Consider the following 23,566-nt stretch of genomic DNA (forward strand, 5'->3'; position numbering starts at 1 on the left):
CACACACACACACACACACACACACACACACACACACACACACACACACACACACACAGTGTGAAGTTTCACCAACTGAAAGATAAAACAGGCACACTACAGATGAATGCATGTATGCACAATGACCCACAAGAGCAGAATACAACAACACTCAACAACAAAACCAGCGACTGAGATGAATGTGGAGCAGGTGAAAGAGATAACACGGGTGGCAGTTATCACGCTCGCCTGTGCTGTGGCGGCCCCAGCCGAGCGGATGCACTCAGTTCCTGTTTGAACGGCGCTGGAAGCCTCTTCGTTCTCCTGCTGCAGGAAAGGTGCTCGCCACTGGTTGAAAGGAAACTTCATGCATACGAGAAGTTTTGGATGTATCACTGCAGGGGTGCAATGAATCAAAAGGCAGAAATCCATGTGTGGGAGATTAAAGTCCCAAACAGAAACACGAATATGGAAAATAGTCAAACTTCAAGCAGAGGTGGGAGGATTTGAGAGAAACGGAATCAAGATTTGGGCAGAAAAAGAGAGCCGTAAGAAAAAAGAAAACAAAAAAAACAGACGCTATCGTGAGGTCTGAAAGATTACATCGCATCGATTTAATCTTTTCTTTTTTGAACATCTAAAACTGAAAAGTGATCTCAAGCCAGGGTAAAAATATTTAAGACTGCGTCTGTTTTAGTCTCTGCAAGTGGTAAAAGATGGACTTTCACTATAAAGCCAGGAACAATGACATTCATACGCACACCTATGTAATCCATTTAGCCTGTAATGGAAACGTCCTGGAGTCATTCAGATCCTGACACAATCTCCTTTTATGTCCCTTTTATGTTCATTTTCACCAGCTTTACCTTCTTACCCTCCTCTCAGGGCTTCCTGTGTCAGGGTCTCATTGTCTCATCCTGCTGTGTTTTAAGTATAACCAGTCATATGTATCCATTCTCACTTTTGTAATGATTAACTCCCTTTTTCCCTCCACCCTCCCTGCCTGTCATACATTAAGCTATTTCCAAAGGAGCATGACAGAAGAGGTAAAATGAATAAAGAAGAATTATTAACAGCTAACTGCGGCTCCACCAGATCACTGAGTCACACTGAAAGCAAACAGAGTAGAAGGAGGTGTTGCTTGAATTTCAGCTTTAGATTCCTGTTTGTATTTGAATTACATTTACATTATATCACATTTAAAGTTCAACAAACTCCCCGGTGCAAACACTTTTCTGAAGTTCAATACATGCATGATGCTTGGTAGGTTAATTATTGTAGAAAAAAATGGTACATTTCAACAAAAGTCTGCAAAAATACAAACAATCTGCGTGTGGAAACATAAATTCATCTAAACGAATAAATGATTGTTTCCCAGACTGCCGTGAGACTCTGCTGGGAAAAGCACAGGACAGTTATTAGATGGTGTTTTCTTTCCTGTAGTAACCTTGCAGTTTCAATACAATATGTGTAAAATCTGACAAGTGCCTGATATGCTGTAAGTAAACAGAAGTGAGAGTGGCAGCTGGATGAGAAGCTGCAGGGAGGTGGCAGCAGTGGTCAGGGTCCTCAGACTTGTTTGCAAGTTCTCTGACGCGTTATGTTTGGCAGTCAGAGCAGCGATGAGAGAGACTGCTAATCAAAGAGAATAGTTTACAACACATTTGTTTGCAGTGTGACAGCTGAAAGATTTCAGTCCTGACAGGTAAAACAAGTAGCTGAGCGAGGGCTTGCACTCCTTCGGGAAACTGTCATAAATACTGCAGCTTCAGCTCCTCATCGGCCAGCACGCCAGAGCTCTGACGCTAAGATAACACATCGTAGTTGTGAATTAACGGTGTTCGATGGTGTTAGTGACGGAGCAGCGATCGAAGTCCTGCACATCGCCACATGCTCGGCCACATTTCACATGACAAACAATCATTTGAAAGGAACATGACAGTTGTGATGAAAGCTGTCTCTGCAAATGTCTCTTTGTGTTTGCTTGGCCTTACATCATAATGTGCTGCATGTATCGACTCAGCGACTTATTGGACTATTTGTCAAAATGTGCAACGCCCGCTGATTGTTACGCTGCAGAAAGCAGAATCTACATCTATAAATACCAAGCACGCCCCTACGAACGTTGTCGTGTGTGGATTGTGTCACAAAGAGGCGACATTTTCTGTGGTTGTTGCCTTTGAATTTTATAATTGAGTTGAATGTTCGGGAAAATGAAGCGTGACTGGCAGGTGGAAAAATTCAACATATAATTAATGCTACAGCTTTGATTACATTTTGCCAGCTTGAAAAATGACATTTGCAATTACACAGTTCTGTGAGCTACGCTGCCGTCTGCTGCTGGTCCTATTGTGTTTGAATAGTTCAGCGGTGGCTTCAGAACAGGACGTTCTGCTTCCCGACTCAGGTGGGAACCATCGGCATGGAGATCTGGGTAAAAGCTGATCTCTTTAGAGAACAATAACACCAGACGGCACTAAAACGCCAGCTTCTCATATAAATGAGTATTTATCATTTTTATGCTGTAAATGCATAGTTGAGCAAAAAACACAGTCTTAATGTTTTAAATCACAGAAACACAACGAATAAATCGCGCATGTGAAGCAAAGTTAAGCGCCAACATTTTACATGCTGTGGGAATAAAAAGCAACTTTTCAATCTTTCTTTCTAAAAACAGTAAGTGTGACAGAGACGGTTTCCTGCTGACAGAGGCCTGAATGAAACACACCGTGGGAGGAGGATTGCTCTAAACTGACACACGGTTATTCATTGTTTATGCAGTCGGTTTAGCTCAGGTATATTACAGGTGTTCCAATCAGACACAGACACACTCAGTAAACAGAATAAGAGAAAGGAGAAAGCCGACCGGGCTCCCAGGGAGCTGGCTCTCTTAGTTGGACTGCACTGAATTAAGCTCCACTTACCTCCACATGTTTTTGGTGTATTTAGTCAGTTTTAAGTCACAGATGACTCATTTAGTCATTCTCACCTGGACTACATAACTGGAGCCACGCCTGTGAACGTGACTGAGTGCTGTTATACTTACTGGACTGAGCTGTCCTGCATTCAATAGGCTGAGTGAAGACGCCTAAGCCCATCTCAGATCGGGCTGCCAGGGAGAAGACGTACAGCGTGTCTGGCTTCAGACCATCGACTGCATAGGAGCCTGCTGCATCGAAAGTGACGCGGTGCTGTGAAGAGACGAAAGAGCACCAGGTCACGAGGGCAAAAATGAAGCCAGGGCCTGATTGGTCTCAACATAATGGAGTCAGCAGACAAAGCCTGGAGCTTCTCGAGGAGGCCGAGCAGCCTACCTGCCAAGCTCCTTGTAACATTGACGAGCCGGTGCAGTAAAGAGAAGAGGAGCTCTTTTCAGCATGCTTGCCTTGTACAGTGGCCAAGCAAAGCTGTCACCTCTCCACCCACAGCTCTGCTCTCACTGTTTCAGCCCTGAATACGCTGCAGTTTGTCGCAGCTTCTCTCTCTTCACACGTACACTTTAGAAAAACAGTATTGCACGAACAATAAGGTTTATGATTCGATGCAATATGTGACCAAATGATTGTAACTTTTCGTTACTGCCATGACTGTTTCTCGTGTGCCTTAAATCTTTCTCAGTTACTTAATGCAGAGATTTTGGGCAACAGGCAGCTGTTCGTGGAGTTGGTGGTTGGCATATTTTTCTTCCTGAGATAAACGCTGGTGTTGTTTAGGGCTCGTAATATGAACCTGTGTGTTTTAAGCCTGTGTCTGTGGGAAACACCCACAACTACTGAAAAACCTGTCAATGACATCATATTAGGGGAATCATAGGAGGGACTTTTTTCTTGTTTTTGTAGTGAAGGAGGTGCATCACACCACAGACAGTGTAGTTCTTGATGCACAGCAGCCATCAGCTCATCCAAGCTCTGTTTTTGTAATACATCCAAATTACAGCAAAACCCCTCCAACTCCAGTAGCTTCAAAAATATGGAGACTGGGTTTTGATTATCGATTTATCGATTAAAATCGATTTTGGCTTGGATAACGTGATATCGATTCATTGAAATCCTGAATCGATTTTTTTATATAAATTTATTTTGGCCTAAACGCCAGAATCTCAGGTTAAAGCTCACAAAATTTCAACAACCACCAAACAGCTAAAAAAGAGCAGGAACACAGATTCTGCACAGAGACGTAAACACAAAGCTCGGACCCGCCGACGCATCAGGATCAGTGAGATGTGACTTTCTCACCGACGGCACGGACACGGTCGGGGCTGACGGCTCGCTGATTCTGATGTTTCGGCGGCGCTTTGTGTTCACGCCCTTTTTGCGCTGATTCTGAAGCTGTTAGTTTGATCTCTCTCCAAACAACATTGACTGAACCAGCAGCAAAAGAAGAGCCAAACTGTGCTTCACATAAACATCGTCATGGATTCACTCTTTGCTGTTTTGCTTCCACCAGGATAAAATCACACTTCATGCACAGCTCTCTCTCTCTCTCTCTCTCTGTACTGAACAGTTTCTTAAAAGTTTGTTTTCTTCATTATTCGCTTGCTTGTTAAGCACAAGTCTACCGTTCTTACAGCCTGTCGGCCGCTGTTTTTTCCTTTTACTTTCTTCTGAAAACAAAGCCTCATTTCTGCCGTTCAACACTGAACAAATTTAAACTTTTTAAAATTATGCAAAATTGCAAAACGCTGTGTCTGTAATCAAACCTCTGTAACTTTGCTCTGCTTCACTTCAGCAGCATCAGGTAATGTTCATGTGTTGATGGTTTTTTTCTGTTTTTGATCTGCTGCAGAATATTTTTATAAATCCCAGACCAGGAAAATCACCTTCATGTTTTATCCTCAGTTACTTTGACACAGAGGCATCTGCTGTGACGCTCACAGCTTTGATAAAGTCTCGCAAGTGTCAGATTTCCTTTTATAGATATAAAAATATGGAAATGTACTGATGCATGATCTGAATTATAATAATTCTGACTGTCTGATGCAAAATTTCCCAGATTCAAATCGAATCGAATCGAATTGGGGATCAAATCGATTCGGGACCTTGTGAATCACGCAGCTCTAATGGAGACTGTGGCATAAAATCACCCAGATCTCCTCGTGGATAAATCACAGCAAGAAGTGTTCGTGATGTGATGACATTTATCAAACCTGAATAAAGTGCAGACACTTTGAACTTACTAAAAAGACATTAATGCAAATACACAGCCTGAAGCACAGCATAGCTCCTAGCCAATAAAGATTTTACAAGCAACATCTCAGTGGAAAGAAAAGATTTCTAAGGTGGTATTTACCTTGTCTGTGGGATTGTTGGCTTCCCAGTACACCAGTTCAAAGCTAATGATGGGTTCCTGGACAGGCCAAAGCCATGACAGCATGATGCGTGAGTCTAGCTCAGCCTCACCGTCAAAGTCAGACGGCTGAGCTGGAACTGCAGGAGGAAACAAAGAGATGTGTTAAGATGGAAACACAAAGTGTAAGAAAGTAGAGGAGTAAAGCAAAGCTGGGCGAGGACCTGCCCCTGCCAGGAAAATCCACATTTGTTGTTTCGAACAGGCAGGTAGGTAAAATCCTGTTGGCACATCTATTCACATCATGAATAGATGTGCCAACAACTCAGGCTCTTCCTGCACTGCTTTCATACATGTACAAAGAGTCATCGCTACAGTGAAATTATGCCAACAAAGTATAGAAAACCAACACCTGCCACGAACCAGTAAATTCTTGGAAGCAAGAGCTATATGTATGCAAAGAGGTTTAATATGTTCCAAGCCCTGTAACAGTAGAGTTAAACTCAAAGAAGTTCAAATTCTAGACAATGAAAAAAGTATTTAAGTTGAAATATCTTGTGTCAGCCTGTGAGAGTCCTGAACTCATTTCATTTGCAGCCCGGGTATGGCGCCATGTTTCGTCCTGTCAGGCGTAGCTCACTGTAAAAGATGCTGTCTGTGACTAAAGCACCAGCCTGTCCTTGAACATAAGGCAGGTGTAGCCTTAGCAAAGAAAATGATGCGAGCCAGAAATGAATTCTGCGCAGTTGTGCTGGTAACAGTGAGGTTTATGCCCACATTTACCACAAGCTCAGGGCTGGGCTGGCTTTACCCTGCTCTTAGTGCGGGCTTGTACAAACGTCTGGGCTGCCTGACAGCAACCTGACGCTGACATCGCTTCTTATAAAAATAAATAGAATGCAAATGTGATTTCGTTATTTTTTAATCCTAAAAATCACAAGAGATTTTTCAATAGAACCAAGATGACCTCAAAGCCAGACTTTCTCTATTACTAGTTATAACAAAAAGAGTGCACTACTGTATCTTTCATTCATTCATAACTAGTATCACCCTGTGATGCTGGAGTCCAAAGTGACAGCAACTGTTTTCAGAACAAAACTTTGCCTCACACCAAACATTGAAAACTGACAGTTAGCAATATAAAGCACGAGTCTCTGCACAGACACGTGCAGCCTAACTCAGCTGGTCTTTAATCTTCTAGCTCTCTACTACAACGTCACTGTGATGCCGGACTGTGCCGACGTGGGAGCGGCGCAGCTAATACGGTAGCTCAGTCCATTCACTGCTAATGAGCGAGTGGGTGGCGAGTGCACTGCCTCTGGCTCCCTCTGTCCAGGGTGAAATATTCCAAGCACCACCAATGGAGCTGAAGCGGAGCATTTCCTGCTGTGTGCTACATGTGAGGAAGGAGAACTTTGGAGAATATCCCAACCTGATTTTCAAAAAAAAAGCCTGATGAGTGAAAATGGGTGTGATTCTTTTTTCTATATGCATCTCAATCACGAGATGCTTCATGAACTGGCACGGCCATCAAAACTGTAACGAGACCTGAAATATAATTTTACCAAACAGCACATTATGGAACACAAATGTTGTTTAAGACAAGAGCTGAATATTAATGTGAAGAAGTGTTTAAGAGGACGTAAATGCTCGAGTTGTAACTTGCTTATGCAACAGCAGGCAGCGTTTGCTAACACGTGCACACAGTAAATGATCTGAATAACTCTTCACCTCACCAATAATCGGAGCCAGGCGCACGCTGCTTATGATACATTGCTCTGCAGTGATGTAGTGAGCATGTTCTCACCTCCCTGCCTGGTTTTGATCTGTAGAGTGTCAGACGGAGGCCCATCTCCCACTGAGGTGAAGCCCAGCACCCTCAGGCTGTAGGTGATATCTGTTGCCAGGCCTGAGATGGTGGTGAAATGGCTGTCATCTGTGTTGTGCTTCTGCCAGGCGCTGAGCGGGGCATCGTGATCTGAGCTGTAGTAGACCCGATAGCCCCGGATTTGGCCATTGGGCTCTTCGGGAGGCTCCCACTGGACCAGCATGGTGCTGGAGCTCAGCATGCGTGCCTGGACATGAAGAGGTGGTGATGAGGGTGCTTGCTCACTTGTACGGGTGTCCACGATGCTGCTGGGAGGACCCCGGCCAACGTTGTTCACAGCCATGACACGAAACTCGTATTCAGAGAAGGGGCTGAGGCCACCAATGCTGTAGCGGGTTGTGGCGACACCATCTACTTCCTGGAAACCGTTCTCCGACAATTTGGCACGATACTGAATAACATAGTAGGACACAGGTTCTGGGTTGCCGGAGTCCCAAGTCAGGGTGACGCTGGTAGCTGTGGTTTCTGTCACAGTGAGGGAAGTGGGCATCTTGGGAAGAGCTGTCAGAAAGCAGAGACAGACCGAGTCAGAAAAACACGTTTCTCTACTTTCTCCATCTACATTATTCTTCCTCTCCGTCAGGAAAGTCACCCGCTGATGCCGGGTACACAGAGCTGTTCAACATTGCCAATCTAACACTTCATTATTATTCAGCTTGCTTCTGTCCTTTCCTGATCTGCACCGGGCCAGTATTATGTTGCCAAGCAGATGGGTGCATGTCCTCCTATGTAAATCCATCTATAGTCATCCAGACCTGAGCTGCAGATCATCAGAAGTGCATCTACTTAATGCAGCCACACAGCAGAGCCTGGATTTTTACAGGATATAAGATAAGTTGCATTTTCTCATAGAAGGGAGGAAAGAAATCCCATCACTGCTTTGTAGATTAAACTTATATGTGTGTAAAACCATAATGACTGTTACAACATGTGGACGGGCATGTTTATTAGCTGCATTCATACATAGCGCTTGTGTCAGGTGAGATGTGCCGACTGCAGTGGGTCTGCTGGTTGCAGAGTTCAGCTGTCTGTGGAGATCGTAACAGCAAAATGCAGGCAGGCGGTTCATCCACAGACACAGTAAATGGTATTTGTCCTGAAACTTTAGCTGCTCCTCAGTTCTGCTTCTTCTCCTGCGGCTTTTTTTGTTTTAATCACCTCCCTGCAGAGGAGTCAATGCTAAAGTGTGGCTTCACTCAGGATTTGAACCTTGTGGTAATCTTGCTCTTTTCCTAAAACATTGTACTTTCCACACTTTATAAAATATACTATATGACTGACATGACCTGCAGACACAGGCCAGAGTTTGTGCTTCTAAGACCACTTGAATTACAATATTTTCTAGTCCTAAAATACTTCTTAAGTTATTATCTTCATTTTGTTACAGATTTGCACGAAGCAAAGCATCTTCCAAAGTAGTGACGGCCAACTCAATTCAATAAATCTACTCAACCATCTAACAAATAGAAAATGGTAAAAGATCAGAGGCAAGAAATAATGAAGCTATCGTATCAAAGACTTTATTAATTATAATTATTCTCTTGCTTTGTTGTTGTCCCTCAGTCAGCTCATTCTGTATCAAATGAAGTCTTATACTGAATATGAAGTTTGACAAAGAGAAATAAAAACAGCCTGGATTAGAAACACATGGTGGCAGTTGGGACTTTGAGCTCAACCCTGTGAATCTGTGAGCTGGTCCAAAGCAGAGCAGCGGGGTGCAGAAAAGCTCACGGGTTGCCTTTTGGGATGAAACCAGTGCAACCACAGGCTTTTAGCTCTGCTGCTCCAGTCCTGACATCTGCCTCATTTTCATGCAATGCAGCCAAGCTCTTCTTCTTCTTTACAAGCGCGTGAACCCCAGCAGGCTGGGACAGGATGAAGCCGTTGCTCCTCATGCAGTTCCCATCATCTGTTGCCACAATATCTGATACAGTTTCCTCTGAAAAACAAGCTCTAAGAGCTTCAGTTTATGAAAAGCAAATAAAAGTAAAAGCACAGCTTTTTAAAAATGAGATCTGCTGATGAGATCTGTCTGTCACCTCGAGTGCTTGAAAATGATTTCTGACTGCTATCTGGAGACATTTTCCTAACGTCTGTTTCTACTGTATGGCTTCAGTGTGTCATGTGGGGCTGCTGCTCTCCTTTTTTCTTTTTAAAACAAATATTGTTTTAATGCAGAAAGTAGTTTCTACTGTGAGATGTACAACAATCCCTCCTGTGCACTTTTCTCATGCTACTGTTTGTATATTTTCACCAACACTGCAAATTCACAGCTTTCACCTGGTTTCAACAGGAAAACCAGACTAGGAGAGCCTTGAGGCCCCTGGAGCCACTGTTACAGGAACACAGCTACGGAGGAAGTGGCAAATTTTACTGACACAAGTGATCCAAACAAAAGCCAATTTATTATTTTTAAAGAAAAGTCCTATCAGAGCAGCAGAGGTACGAGTGTGACCATTTATGTAAAGACAGATTCACGGCACAGTACCTACACTGGACTTTCAGCCAGGGCACTGGGGTTTATATAAGATGTGGAAACATTGGCTTTATTTTTTTTTATGTTTATTAGTTTCTATTTGGCTAGAAGTGGAAAGAAAACCCATTTTTAAAAAGGCAGGATTAGGAAAGAATAATGATTTAGTTTAAATGCTAAAATCATTATTATCTAACTGTTGCGCATATTAAAGAGCTCTTTGGCACATAGCCTGAAATCAAACTTCTCCCACACACAACCAGCTGCTGCTTCATATTTTTGTTCATCAAACTGTATATAAAATAGGACCGGGATCTGAAAAGTGCAGCTAATGCAGCAGGGACTGAAACCTGTTTGATCTTATTAGCAGGGTGCATCTCCTCTGCCAAACAAGCCAAACTGTACGTGTCTATCAGAAAATGATCCCATTGTTCACCTCATTTATAATCTCAGCAAACACTGCAGATGAGTTTATGTCCCAGCTGTTAGTCCAGACCTTCCCAAAGTGTGGGGCCCCATTGCAGGGGGGGGGTTATGAAAAGGGGGGGAAAAAAACAAACAAAACGCTTGGACACTGCTAGCACGGGGCGCCCACACAAACGCAGAGCAGGAGATGAAGCTGAATATGTTTCCAAACCAACTGCATTCTGAGCCAAAGACTAGAAAATATCGTGAAGCAACTCTTCCCTTTGGCTTCACCTGCACAGGTGCTGAGGTAGGTCTCCCTGCAGGATTGGTTTCCCCTGCGTCGGGAGCAGCGCTGGGCTGTTTAGATCACGGACAAACAGGATCCCACATTCGTGATTTTTAGCGAACATCTTTCTTGTAAAACGAAGGGGGGCCCAGCAAAAAAAGTTTGGGAACCACTGTGTTAGTCTAAGATATCACTGAATACTTTTATAGAAAAAGTGTGTGTGTGTGTGTGTGTGTGTGTGTGTGTGTGTGTGTGTGTGTGTGTGTGTGTGTGTGTGTGTGTGTGTGTGTTTACCAGTTATATCTGAAATGGCCAAAATGCTCAACCAGAAGCTTCCAAATACATTTAGAGCTGATTCAGGCGTGTACACGTGGTAAAGCTGACTGACTAAAGTTCAAACAGAGCATCAGGAAGGGGGAGAAAAGTGATTTAAATGACTTTGAACGTTGCTTGTGTCAGATGGGCTGGTTTGCATTTTTCAGAAATTGCTGCTCTTCAAGGATTTTCCACAAACACCTCGAGACCAAGAGGTGGTGGAAGGTATCCAGTGAGCAGCAGTCCTCTGGGCAAGAATGCTGTGCTGATGCCAGAGATCAGAGGAGAGTGGACAGACTGCTTCAAGCTGACAGAAGGACAACAGCAACTCAAATAACCACTTGTATGCAAAACACAGACCTTGAATCAGATACAGCAGCAGAGAACTGCACTGCGTGCCCAACACAGTACTTTCATTTAGCCTAAAAGTAGCCAAATGAAAGTAAAGAAATACTGATGGACACAAACCCCTCAGCCTCCTCGTAGATACACCTCCCCTCAGCCTCCTCTGGTATTACTGCATTATTGCTGCGTCGTTCTTGAGTTATCGCATTCAGATGATTTTTAGAAAAGCTGAGTTCTGACCTTGAGGTTGAAGTCACCAAGATTCAAAGATTCATCAGAGATTTTAGTTCTTGCATTAACTAGATTTTCAGAAAAGTTGACCTCCGACTTCTGACCTTGAGATCAAGGTTACAGGAATTTGAACTCACCTGAGATTTTTAGTAGATGCACCTATCATATCAGTTTCACCCAGGTGACTTCACAAGATTTTCATAAAACTTGAAGTCAACATCAAGGTCACAGATTCAAACTCGTCCAATATTTCACACCTATAGTATCAAGTTGAAAGTTCACACACTTGGGTGTCCACACTGCCTGCTCCCAGCTGCCCACCCGGGTGGTGCCGATAAAAACAGTGTTTTACTGCTGAGGGATAAAGACCCACAATGAATCAGTTAGTGGAAGAAAAGGAAAAGCAAATACAAAACACAAAGGTCCAAAAGCAAACCACATGATAAAGCAGTGACTTTCATACTAACATAGACTTTCTACATATCTAAGTGTCCCTTCTGATTGGATTACAAGATTTGTAAGACATTTAATGTGAGATTCCTACTTGAGCAGTGTAGAAAACAATGAGCCTGCTGTAACAAAATATGTCAACATCTACTATCATAAAGTTTATTATAAACTGTAGAAAATGTCCCATATCTAAACTAGAACTGGTTCTACCAAAAACTAACATGACCTGATTTGACCTGCGATAACTAAAGATTACAGCTGCAGAGCTACGATTTTCTCAATATAACAAAGATACTAGGAGCACATTTCTGCTGCTGTTGCTTTTTCTTCAGCTGATCGTCCTGTATGAAAGCTTTCTATGTGTTAGTCCACTCACACCGCTGCTCCTGTCAGTCAGACATCATCAATAACACAATACATCCAGAATCTAAAGCAACACAAATCCTGACGTAAGAAGGATTTTGTTGCTCGAACAAGAATAAATGTATCTTCATTTTTTATTAGAGTACCACCTCGACTATATGGACACTGTAAATGAAAAATGGCACTTGACTTTATGTTATGTTAATATATTCTGCTTTTTGCTGAGGCTATTACACACAGGATTGGGGATTTGCTTTGTTAATGAACACTAAATGACATGCGGGTTTTGCACTGCAGCGTCTTTCCAAGCTGTCCAAACATGTTCAAATATTGATATTATTTGTTCTGTCAGAGAGTGCATGTAAGGAGCTTTATGCATACTTTATTTGACCCCACTGCTGCTGCCTCAGTGGGGCTGGGCAAAGCCATCCTTATCAAAGGCTCAGTATTGTCCAAATTCATTGATCTGCATTTGCATTACCAAGGCACAGCGATGTGCTACGAAGACAACAACTCTCTCTTAATTAGTGACAGCATCTACATTTGGAGTTGGTTGTTAGCCAGGTGAACATGCATCGTATTTTCTTCTCCCCTGTTTCTCCTTTATCTTGCTGGTTAGGTTTAGGAAGGTAAACTTTGTTATACTAAGAAAAAGGTCAGTGTTTGGTTTAAAACATGCTCCACTCCAGCCCTGCAGCAGAAAAACTGACTTTTTTGGTCCTTTAAAGGCACCATATGCAACAAGATCTGAAATCTGGTGCACGTATTCCAGGTTTAATGATGACTGATGACATTTGCGCACCTCCTTCACGTGTGATCACATCAGCAAGTTAAATAGGGCCTAAAGTATGCGCTGCAAAAACATCTAAGAGGCTGTTGGATGATGACCAGGAGCTTCATGAAGCCAGCGCAAGTTACGCCAGGCAGAACTGCATTTTGACTTAAGAAAACTTCAGCACTAAATCTGAGAGTCACACAATCGGACCAATTAATTTTTCTCCACTGTTCACTGGGATCATATCACACACCATCCCACCCCCACAAAGGTGAGTGTTTCTTACCCTTGACTGTGATCTGAGCTGTAGTCTCGATCATGCCCAGGGAGGATATGGCCACACAGGTGTAATTGGCAGATTGGCGGATGTTGGTGAGCTCCAGAACATTGCGGCCAATGGGCATCTCATCCTCCCGGGTCAGCTCCACTTCACCACTTATCCACTTGACGTAAGGCATGGGAGCGCCGACTGCGACGCAGGTCAGGTTGACGCTGCCTCCGGGCATCACCTCATGATTGGTGGGGGGGATGGAGAAACGGGGCGGCACACGGCGAACTGTGGGAGTACAGAGGAGCAGAGTGAGAGGGGACAAAGGAGAGGGGCGGGGTGGAGGGACCACTGGACTGATTCAGTGTTTGACTGGGTTGGCTTTTACTGTGCACCGTAGACCAGTGTGAACTGGTCAATGAGCCTGGTGGAGTTTTACAGTTTGTGTCTGTTTTATGCTTTTAAAATGTTGAGTCATCTTAAAGCCAATTTCTGGTCAGGAATTTCCCTCCAACCAGCTTCGCATGAGATGATCAACATGTTGTATTAAAATAATTAATACATTATTAAAATTACTGAATAAAAAACTGGAAATTATGAAAAGTATTGCTGAAATTAAATTATTAAATTAATAAATTGCTGAACATAATGGGCACATAAATGAAATAGCTAGCTAACGTTTTAAATAAAACAATGCAAATCATTAATGTATATTGTAAGGTCTTGTTGCCATGGTTACTAATATGTCACATGTTAAATGAATTATTTTGGCAAAACTTTTTTTATTTAACCTTCTGTGCCAATGAAGAGCATTTCATTTAAACACCAGCGATTAGCAGTGAGCCATCCATGGTAAATACCAAATCAAATCACTTTTATTGTCACATCACATGTGCAGGTACATTGGTACAGTACATGTGAGTGAAATTCTTGTGTGCGAGCTTCACAAGCAATGATCGATGTTAAAATATCGATTCAGTCATTTGGGGTAAATCTGTAGTTTATCATTAACAGGAACACAGTGGAAAGAAACTATCATTGTGAGGAGGAGGAGAAGGACGGGTGGTGCTAGGGCGAGACAGACGTCTCAGGGAGTCCTTTAGTGCTGCAGGCAGGGTGTTCAAATAGCACAACTTCAGGTTTTTTATTTCTATATGATAATTCTGCATTATTAAGTGATAAGAACAAGTAATCTGATGTCCTGTAATCATTATGATGCTATAATTTGAGATACAATAAAACATTAAGGTTTTGTACCAGTATCAGATCAGTATCATCGATACCAACACTAACGCCACACTGATGGAGGTCTGTGGGCTGTGAACCTAAAACTGGGACTGCGTGTGATAGCTCCTCTGTCTCACTTGGAGAGGTTTTCATTTGCCAGAAATATCTGACTGAATCATTACACTGCTGTGTCATGTGCAGAAATGTGTGCTTTGGAGAGCCATCTATTGATTATACTGAGTAGCAGGTTCTGCATAATCTCAAGCAGTGGAAGCTGCAAACACAGCTTTAAGTGGGCTTTAAGAAATTCAGTTTCCTTTATTTGCTGTGTGAGTGGGAGAAGGAAGGTTATCACAGGGCTGACGTGTCAGACATGAGAGAGTTTCAACCCTGCTAACAGTAACCACATTTCTCCAAAATATAATGGTTGTGACTGCGACTGTGGTTAAGTGGTCCAGTTGCTAAAACCAGTAGACGAACTGGTTTAATACATACGCTAATAGTTTTGGATGGTTGATCCAGTTTAAAACAAATATACACATTTAAACTGAGAGGTGTTGTTAAAGAAAGGACGTCCTTGCATCCAGTGTGCTACGGGCCAGATGAAGAAATATTGGGAATCACCGCCGTAGGGCGCCACGTTCACCGAGAAGCTGGGTAAAATGAGAAGCTGTGTCTAAAGCATGTAACTGGATTTCTCTGGAAAATCTGGGGTTTCCTGCTGGGCTGCAGGGATTAAATTGCACCTGGAGTCTAATGCGCAGCAAGGCGGTAGAGTTTCCATCGTGTCGTGATGCTAAGGCACAAAGTGTGCTGGAGCGAACGTGGGATAAAGATTCTCCTCCAATGTTAGCTCTCATCCCTGGAAATCTCCCCAAAGTGTTTGGATCTACTTCCTCATTACACAATGTCTGAATTAGTGCAACAGTCCTGTGTGCACATCAAGTCAAATGCAGACAGCTCTGTTGCATAAATGAAGTCCTTGCTCTTGACTTAGGCGAGTACACAGTCACGAAAATCTGACTCACAAAGTGTAATTTAAGCCCTGAGCCAGCGTGTTGGTGTGAGAAGCTTACAGTGTGGATCAGAGGCTTTTCTGGGGTTTCATTGTGGTTTAACTAAAGAAGAGGAAGCGCAGGGTTACACATTCTAGCCCTCACTGTAAAAAAATCTGATGTAACAGGAGAAGCGGTGAAGTTAGAAACTCGGAGTTTTCTTCGTTTGCACATAGTGTTGCTGATCAATGACTGACAGCATCCAGAGTGCTGGAGAGCATGCGTGGGCTAAATGTTACTGTGGTGCAAGAGATAATGCAGCATTCTGGGTGCTGCTCATACAAGAACAGCATTGTTTGCTGACATGGTAAGCTGCAGGCTCAGAAATGCAGATGGCTGGCATTAAGACAGATTCCCAAGGAGAAAACTAATGTGGAGGAGGAAGAAGAGAGGAGACAGGGCGAGCAAAAGGAGGAGGAAGAGTAGGCGGAGGATTCAGGGGCTGCGAGCTCAGTTAGGTCAATTCTCTTACTGCTGCTAATCACGTATTTTATTTTGGAGGATTTGATTAAAGGTACAAAAAGGTCAAATGAGAGTAAAAATACTTTTAGGGCTGGAACTGCTATTCATCACTGACAATAACTCAAAGTTACTTCAGACCAGTAATTCTAGCTTTACAAAGATGGACACAACATGCTGAGCTGACGTTTTAATGGCAATGTTATGACGTATTTTTTGCACTTGTGTTTAATCTGCAGGAACTTTTCAGAGCGAATTTACCCTAAAGTATTGAAGGAAGCTGCATCTCTCCTGCCAGGCTTTTACAGCATATGTGACAGTCTTGTAATGGAGGTAGTAAATTTTCAATAAGTGCACAGGAAAAGTCAGGCCTTGATTTCCCAACTGACCTTCCAACACACACACACACACACTTCACACAGGTGGCGCTTCCTGCTAATGTGGGAAGTGTTTCCTGCCAACTTTGTTTATCACGCTAAACGATTTAAAATCCAGACTGACTGAGATAACATCAGATAAACTTTTAATTTTACTCACAGCTGAGTGACAGAAATACGAGGCCGAAACCTGTAAAATTTGATTGCCAACTGTGATCTGTGTGTGTGCATGTGTGTGGCAGTAAAATCAAAACACTACAGCCAGCAGCACATCAGCGATCACAGTGACAGACACCATATCACTGTCATTACCTGTTTCAACTCTTACCAAGACAAAGGGGGGGTAGGCAGAGCTCTACAACAGGGCATGTTAGCTTCAGCTGGCCAGCATTCACCAGCACTGAACTGTTGTTATTGTGTACACAGGGTGTTTGACCCTACAGACTGCTGCAAACATTTCAGTTTTACATGACATGAATGTGGTGAACAAAGTTAGAAAATGTAAGAACACAGCAGGCGTCGTAGGAGGTTATTATATCTTTTTATCCGTTCACAGGTGTTCAGAAGTTTGCAGGAGCTGCATTACATACGATTAAGTCCATATTACTTCAGTGAACCCACCCAATGCTTAATATCAACACGGTGCTAAGATTAACTCACTCGAGTAAAGTTCTGATCGAAATACTGCAGTTATTTTATATTTTGACATATATACCTGCAGCTGACATGACATGAAGTTTTTTATGTCTTAGTTTAGTTTCTTGGTTTTGTAAAGTCCTACACAAGTCATCAAGTCAACCGATGCATTATTATTTTTGGTTATATTACCAGTTTCACAGGAAACAAACAAACAAACAACTAGCATGCTTCTGTCATCTGTCCAATAATGGGATACTGTCGAATATTGCATTTAATCTCCTGCCATGTTTATGACATATGAGTTACACTTGATTTATGGCAGATTTGGGAAATTCTTTAGAGATACGAGCCAGAAATGTTTATGTAAATCTTTTAGCATAGCAGCTCGATAGCAGCTTTTGGGAATCAGTCCATAAATATTCAAAAGCCTTACCTGATTTAACTCGATCGTGGTTATGTTTTGAACACTTCCAGATGGTTTGCAGGGTGGCTGCTATTTTTAGATCCCTGGAAATCTGTTTCTTACCACCTGCACTTTCCGATTTTATCATCTCAAACTTGTTGAAATCACACATTAACTTCTGCCTCAAACTAACTCGCAGCTTTTGTGAAGAGGTGGTTAGCTCACTGGTTGAGCCTCACGGCTGAAATTCAGCGACCGGGCGTGAGTCCGAGCTGTGGCTCTCTCCACCTCTTTCCTGTTTTCCACGGCTGAACCGTGAAATAAAAGCAAAACGTCCAAAAAACTTCAAAAAAACAAAACAAAAACACTTCATGTGAAGGATCTTTGTTGGTAATAAAGAAGAACAAAAAACAGACATGAACAGTTTGGGGAACACAATTCACACGTCTACTCACTAGATTTGTAAACTTTGTAAGAGGAAGAGTCACCAGCGTGGAGAGACATACAAACAGAAGCTGCACTGGATGCTTATTTTGAGCAGAGACAAATGTATATTTTTAATTTTGTTTTGTTCGAGCCAATTCCCAGAACTTTTTGCTGCAGTTTGTGTTTTTCCTTCGTGTTCTTTAGCTCCTGCTGTGGTGTTCCTCAGGCACATCCAGCCCAGGCAGGATGTATGATTCCTCCCGGCTTTCTTCTAGCTGTACGTGCCGGGAATAACTCGATAGTGAGGAGTCTAGCAGGTAATCAGATACACCTGACCCACGTGATCTGACCTGCCAGTGTGGAGGAGCAGCACTTCTAAGATCAGCTTCTTCAATAATTCTGAGCTCCACAAGCCAAGAGTGAGCCTAAAACTCATTTCCAAGACTTGTATCCAGAATCTCATTTTTTTGCTTATGATCAGAAGTCAAGGCTAAAACAAGCTGGACTATGTGCTTGAAGAGTTATTCAGCTTGTTTTTCATGCAACATCCACAAAACTGTTACTGTGAATGCAGGTTTTTATGTTTAGTTTAGTTTTTGTTCATCATCTCCGTCTTAAATAATGGTCAGGTATAAAAATAATCCCCAACACTCACATTAAAATCGATGTTTCCTATCTAGTCGACTTTGTTGGGGCTTCTAAAAGCATCGTCCTGCAGCACAACGTGGAGGATTTATATTTGTGCTAATCAGAGCTTTTTCATATGTGAATGTCTGACATGTGATGTGACATCAGTGCCGTCCGACTGGTCTCAGCTCAGTGAGCTGGTGTCTGAAACACACACGTAGAAAACAGGTGTGGAAAACATCCTGAGCTGATTCTCCCAGAACGGCCTTCAGTCCTGTCAGCGAGGCAGAATTGGCTGTAACAAGTAAATGCTAGTGTTTTAGAGTACTCAGATTACTTTATTTTAATAGGGTAACATAATAACTTATCAGTTACCAATTACAACGTCATGGTTTTAGGGACCCGTTTGTTTTTTTACTAGATTATTATTGTTAATATTATTAATGGTAGTATTAGTATCGATTCTTAATTTATTATTATTATATTATATATTATTATATATATTTGGTGTCTATCAGTTGCCATAAACCATGTTACAGCCAATCAGGACAGTGTGCTAAATTCTGCTGATATACTTTTAACATTTGCAAGCAAAATTAAGTTGTTATTGCTGAACATCAGTAATAACTCACAGCAGTAACTCAGCAGCCTGAGCTAATGTTAATAGTAAATTTGTTAAAGTGAGTGACTGAGCAGGTCGACCTACAGGGCAGGGAGAGCGGGCTGTACTGCCATGATTTTAGGCCTTTCTAAATCAAAGTTTGATGCTTCCCAGTACTGCAGGGTAACAGGTTCATTATTAATAGCCATAGTTTTGTAATGCAACGCGTTACTTCTATCATATTAGTGGGGGTCATACCATGTTCTCCTGCACTGCTTGTTACTCATATCACTGAGGATCGTTTGTCAGGCCTCCTTGATGGGACCGTGTGACGGATAACAGAAATCTAACCATACAGTGCATTTTACGCCTGCATGGTACTTCATCAAACTAATTTGTTTGCACTTGTCATATGAATGTTTGATTCAAGACATTTAAAACTGACGTGTTTGCGTTCAATACTTAGCAAAACTGTGAGACGGGTGCATGCTGGCCAGAACTGTGAAAATCATCATATTCTTATGTTAGTCAATTAAAAAGTCACCCATGGACATGGAGGATGGTCACACTACGATGACAGTTATCAACTCTGCAGTTAAACATGATGGTGTTACTGCAACATTTAATCTGGATGATGGCCTGATGGTGGATGTAGGTACTGAGTGAAACTGAAATCAAACTTAGTAGCCAAGATAACTTTGAATAGTAAGAGATACATGTTAAGACCAACAAGAGTTAAAATGCAGACAGACTCGTTTTTTTACTGGCATGCCAGAGAAAAGAGACGAGAGAAAGAAGGGAAAGGGGAGGAGAAGGGAGGAGGGATAATTGAGGCAAACTTCTGAAGCCAAGCCCGAATAAAGAAAAAGCTACAGTTGTAGAAGAAGCTAAGATGGAGAAGCTGCGATGAATGGGGAAGCGAACATCTGTGTGCACGGTGAGGGTGTGCATGCAGCAGCACAGGTGTAGGGGCAGCAGCAGCATGCTTGCTCGTGAAGAAATGAATGGGAGAAAGGACTTTTATACTAACTGGCATCTCTTTTCCCTTTAACTGGACCAACAGGAGCTCAGCTTTAAGTTTAATGTTCCCTGTATCATTTTTTCCTTAATTTTACATTAATAAACCAAACTTTCCTTCAAGTGAACTGCAGGTTATAACACAGTATGCTGCCATTTGTTTAGAGATTCTGGCTGTTTTTCAGTTTTGTGTAAAATATTAAACTTTGTAGAAGTGACTTTGCAGCCCAAAATCTGTTACGGGGTGTTTGCTTTATCAGCTCACTAGAAACGAAAGATGCTGGTACAATTATGTACTGCAACAGTTCGAATTTTTTAAAATATCTTTAAAAAATCAATAAGACATGATAACTATAATAATATGTTGCTGTAATCCCTGTAATCTACTAACTGATGTCACTTCTGACAAAATGAGAAAACAACAAACACCGTTAGTGTGAGAGAGGGTCCATGTTTGGGTTTCACATATTTGGATTCATAGAAATCAAGAAATGTTTGAAACATAACAGCAGTGCAGCTGAAAACACAAATGAAGCTACACAGATTTCTGTGAGGCCTTTTAATCTGCATGGTTTGTGATCAAAGTAAAGAAAGACTTTGATTACTGCACAATGTTCGTGTTGGCTGATCAGTGTCTGCTGGGGCTCACCTCCTCCTTATAGTGTTTGCAGTATTAGTGAAATATTTAATTTTTGTTAAGGACATTAGATGACAAATTATCTGGTTTACTGTGTAGCGCAAATTTTCCACGACTTTGCTTCTATTTTGGTGAGTAAAGTTCAAATATTTTATTAGTCTATTACTTAACACTAATTAGCAGCTCTGTGTAGGTGTGTTGTCCATATACAGCCTATGAAAGTTGCTAGCGCTAGCTCATAGCTTAGCACTCCAGTCTCATTTATGATAACCTCTGGCTCCAAAAACCCAACACTGGTCATGGGTACACTGCTAAGGCCTCAATATGTTGGTGACCGTCTGCAAACAGCCAATTGCAATGGAAAAATGTGTTGTTGTTGTTGTTGTTGTTGTTGCACTTGCTTGTGTGAAACTAGTCACAGGTGGTCTATGGTACCAAAAACCTCCTTCTGGTTGTTCTGGTCGCTAGTAGGAAGTCGTACTTGGCGTTAGCTTCCATGAAAAATACTCGTCTGCCAAGTAACACTGAAACTGCAGCTCAAACTGGAAACAGAGAAGCTTTCTCAGACTTCCACTGCGGGGCACCCTGCTAGCAACCAAAACAATCAAAGAGCTTTTTGGTGCAGCCCTCTCGCTGCAGCTGATTTCAGCCAGCTGTCCAAAAACCCCTCACCACCATTTCCCCTGCGACCAGATGTTGCTGATGTATCCAAAGGATTTCATGGACTTGTTGCATCACGACACATTTACTGTTGTTGTTCCCGCACAGTTTGCTTTTTTTATAGGACTCACATTTAATACATTTTGATGATAACCGGGTTTGACTGGATTGCATTTCTCTTTTTAAATGAGAACTCACTGCAAAAAAGCTTTTTCAGAATCATATAAACACTATTAATTGTTCCAGTCTTCTCATCTATTTACTTTTATTGCTTCTTTAATTTTAAATGTGTCACTTCACCTTGGAAAGTAATCTGTCAGGATTAAATTTAACTTCCCCTTTTTGAACAATCAAGAATAACACAGTTGGTCAAATTAGCTAAATAATGTTATGGAGATTTAAAACTAAGTGCAGCATCGATCGGCACCATTCACTGACCCGAGATATAAAGACAAGGGAAACAAGCGGCACTACAAGGCTGTAAATTCACATATCAGACACAAACACTGGGGCTAGAGCTGCAATTCTCTCCTCTAGTAGTTCACTTCCACTTCTGAGCTCCTCCACATTCTGCTATTAATGATCCAGCAGTAAGAGTCTTGGAAAAAGCTGTAAACATGTCTGAGGCTATCTTTTCTTTCCTTCTTGCAGAGTGTAGTTCTGTAGCAGACGAGAGGAGAGAATGGTGAAAGCAGTGTGAGCTCAGAGCCTGCCGCTCAGCCTAATGATGGTCAGGCAGCAGATGAGAGCTGGGATGAGCCATGCCTTTGAATTAGCCACGACAACAAAAACATGATCAGCATGCTGGAGAGGACCTCATGAGACTGATGCAACATTTTGTGAAGTGAGCACAAACTCTGAAACCAGAGATGTTATGCAAACACTCTGCTCCATTTTAACCAGGAAAGTTGTGAGGCGTGTGAGACTGGCACTACATGTGTCATCATCGTGTCACTGTCCTGAAAAACAGCTTTATAAGAAGGGCAAAAATCTTGCACGACAGTTAGGCTGTTAAGAAGGTTTGTCAAAGAGTAACCAGGCTAACAACTGATTTGCTGACAGATGTTCTAAGCTATGATATCCATGAGCCTGATTTAAGGTAGACTGTTGGGTTACTCAGAAAAGATCAGCTTCATTTTCCAAAGTTTTTGGTCGTAGAAAATCATTTGCAACTGTGGAGCTGGTCTGTTTAAATGTAAATATTCATGATCCCGTCGAGCTTCTTGTCCACAGTCGAAAATCTAACATTAATAATAATAATAATAATAATAATAGTAATAATAATAATAATAATGTGTTTTGGACCTGTGTATGGAAACACATTACACTTACAGGAGCTGTTGGGCTATGAAGCCCACTGCCCACACTGCCTGGATGACTTTTACACACAATGTGGATTCAGTGACCCCACTTTACGTGTCCTGCCACTGCATGGCTGATTTGCTTTGGTTCCTAAACACTTCCTCTTTGGCATATCTAAAGGGAAGAAACTTCACAAACTGATTTGCTGGATTGATGGCTTCCTTTACAGTAACATGCTCAAGTTCAGCGAGCTCTTTAGAACAGCCCATTCTTCTACAGCGTTTCTACACGCAGACGGCGCGGCTAAATGCTTCTTGTTTTAAACACATGCTGTCGTTCTAATCAGGCATTAGATCATAATTATCTTCCCTTTCCTGCAAGTTCACCAGGACAAATTTGAAATCTTTATTCCCAATTTGCTGTGGCGTACAGGTTTGTTGCCTTTGTAGAAAATACAGCAGCTCTCTAGACGCCTTACAACACCAACTCAGTGCCACGTCCTCAGTGTGATCCTTTCCTGGTGGGAAATTCACTTTTTAATAATGTGCATTTATGACATTTAAAGTAAGACATGCTCATTTCACATTTTTTAATGAAGCAGGGTGCATAGAGCAGGATGTGATGCGGCTCATATATTAAAGCAGGGTGGGGTGGGTTGAACATCAGTGGAGGTGAGGGGCAGGGTGGTTGCACTGTAGGGTTGGGGTCCTGAGAGAGGCCGGGACGGGCCTGAGGCGCCAAGCGAGATGCAGGCGCGGCACGGCTCCAGTCTGCCAGGCCTTGGCTTTAAGAGGGTAAAGAGTGAAAGAACCAACCTTCCCGTTGATCTGAGTGGTGAGATTTGGATTGGTTTTTTTGGATGGCGGGGTGCAATGGCGATGGAGGGATTTAAGATAAAGTGAGAAAGAAAAAAAAGAAACAACGAGAGGGGCAAAATAAGGAGTGGGAGGAAGAAGACAAGGAGAAACAGAGAGAGTAAAACAGGCAAATATCTGCTTATCCGTTAATGAGTGAAAAACAGCCTGTACACATCAGTGACACACACACACACACACACACGCACACACAC

At 42.3% G+C, this 23,566-nt stretch overlaps 1 protein-coding gene across 3 annotated transcripts in view; it reads right to left on the minus strand.

The window, feature by feature from the left end:
- The window catches only part of LOC102195698 (protein tyrosine phosphatase receptor type F), a 149,226-nt gene that overhangs the window by 105,222 nt on the left and 20,438 nt on the right, over positions 1–23,566 (minus strand). For 2 of the 3 annotated variants that reach the window (XM_013911352.1, XM_013911353.1), the window contains 5 exons: positions 23,313–23,324; positions 13,086–13,355; positions 7,073–7,654; positions 5,269–5,405; positions 3,026–3,170 (listed from right to left, as the gene is read on the minus strand). In XM_013911352.1, coding sequence (XP_013766806.1) covers positions 3,026–3,170; positions 5,269–5,405; positions 7,073–7,654; positions 13,086–13,355; positions 23,313–23,324 — 1,146 coding nt within the window. The remainder of the gene's footprint in view (positions 1–3,025; positions 3,171–5,268; positions 5,406–7,072; positions 7,655–13,085; positions 13,356–23,312; positions 23,325–23,566) is intronic. The other variant, XM_013911354.1, reaches the window with a different exon arrangement.

The sequence above is a fragment of the Pundamilia nyererei genome, unplaced genomic scaffold (genome assembly GCF_000239375.1).
Source record: "Pundamilia nyererei isolate P.nyererei 1_Seehausen unplaced genomic scaffold, PunNye1.0 scaffold00061, whole genome shotgun sequence".
In the NCBI taxonomy this organism is placed as follows: domain Eukaryota; kingdom Metazoa; phylum Chordata; class Actinopteri; order Cichliformes; family Cichlidae; genus Pundamilia; species Pundamilia nyererei.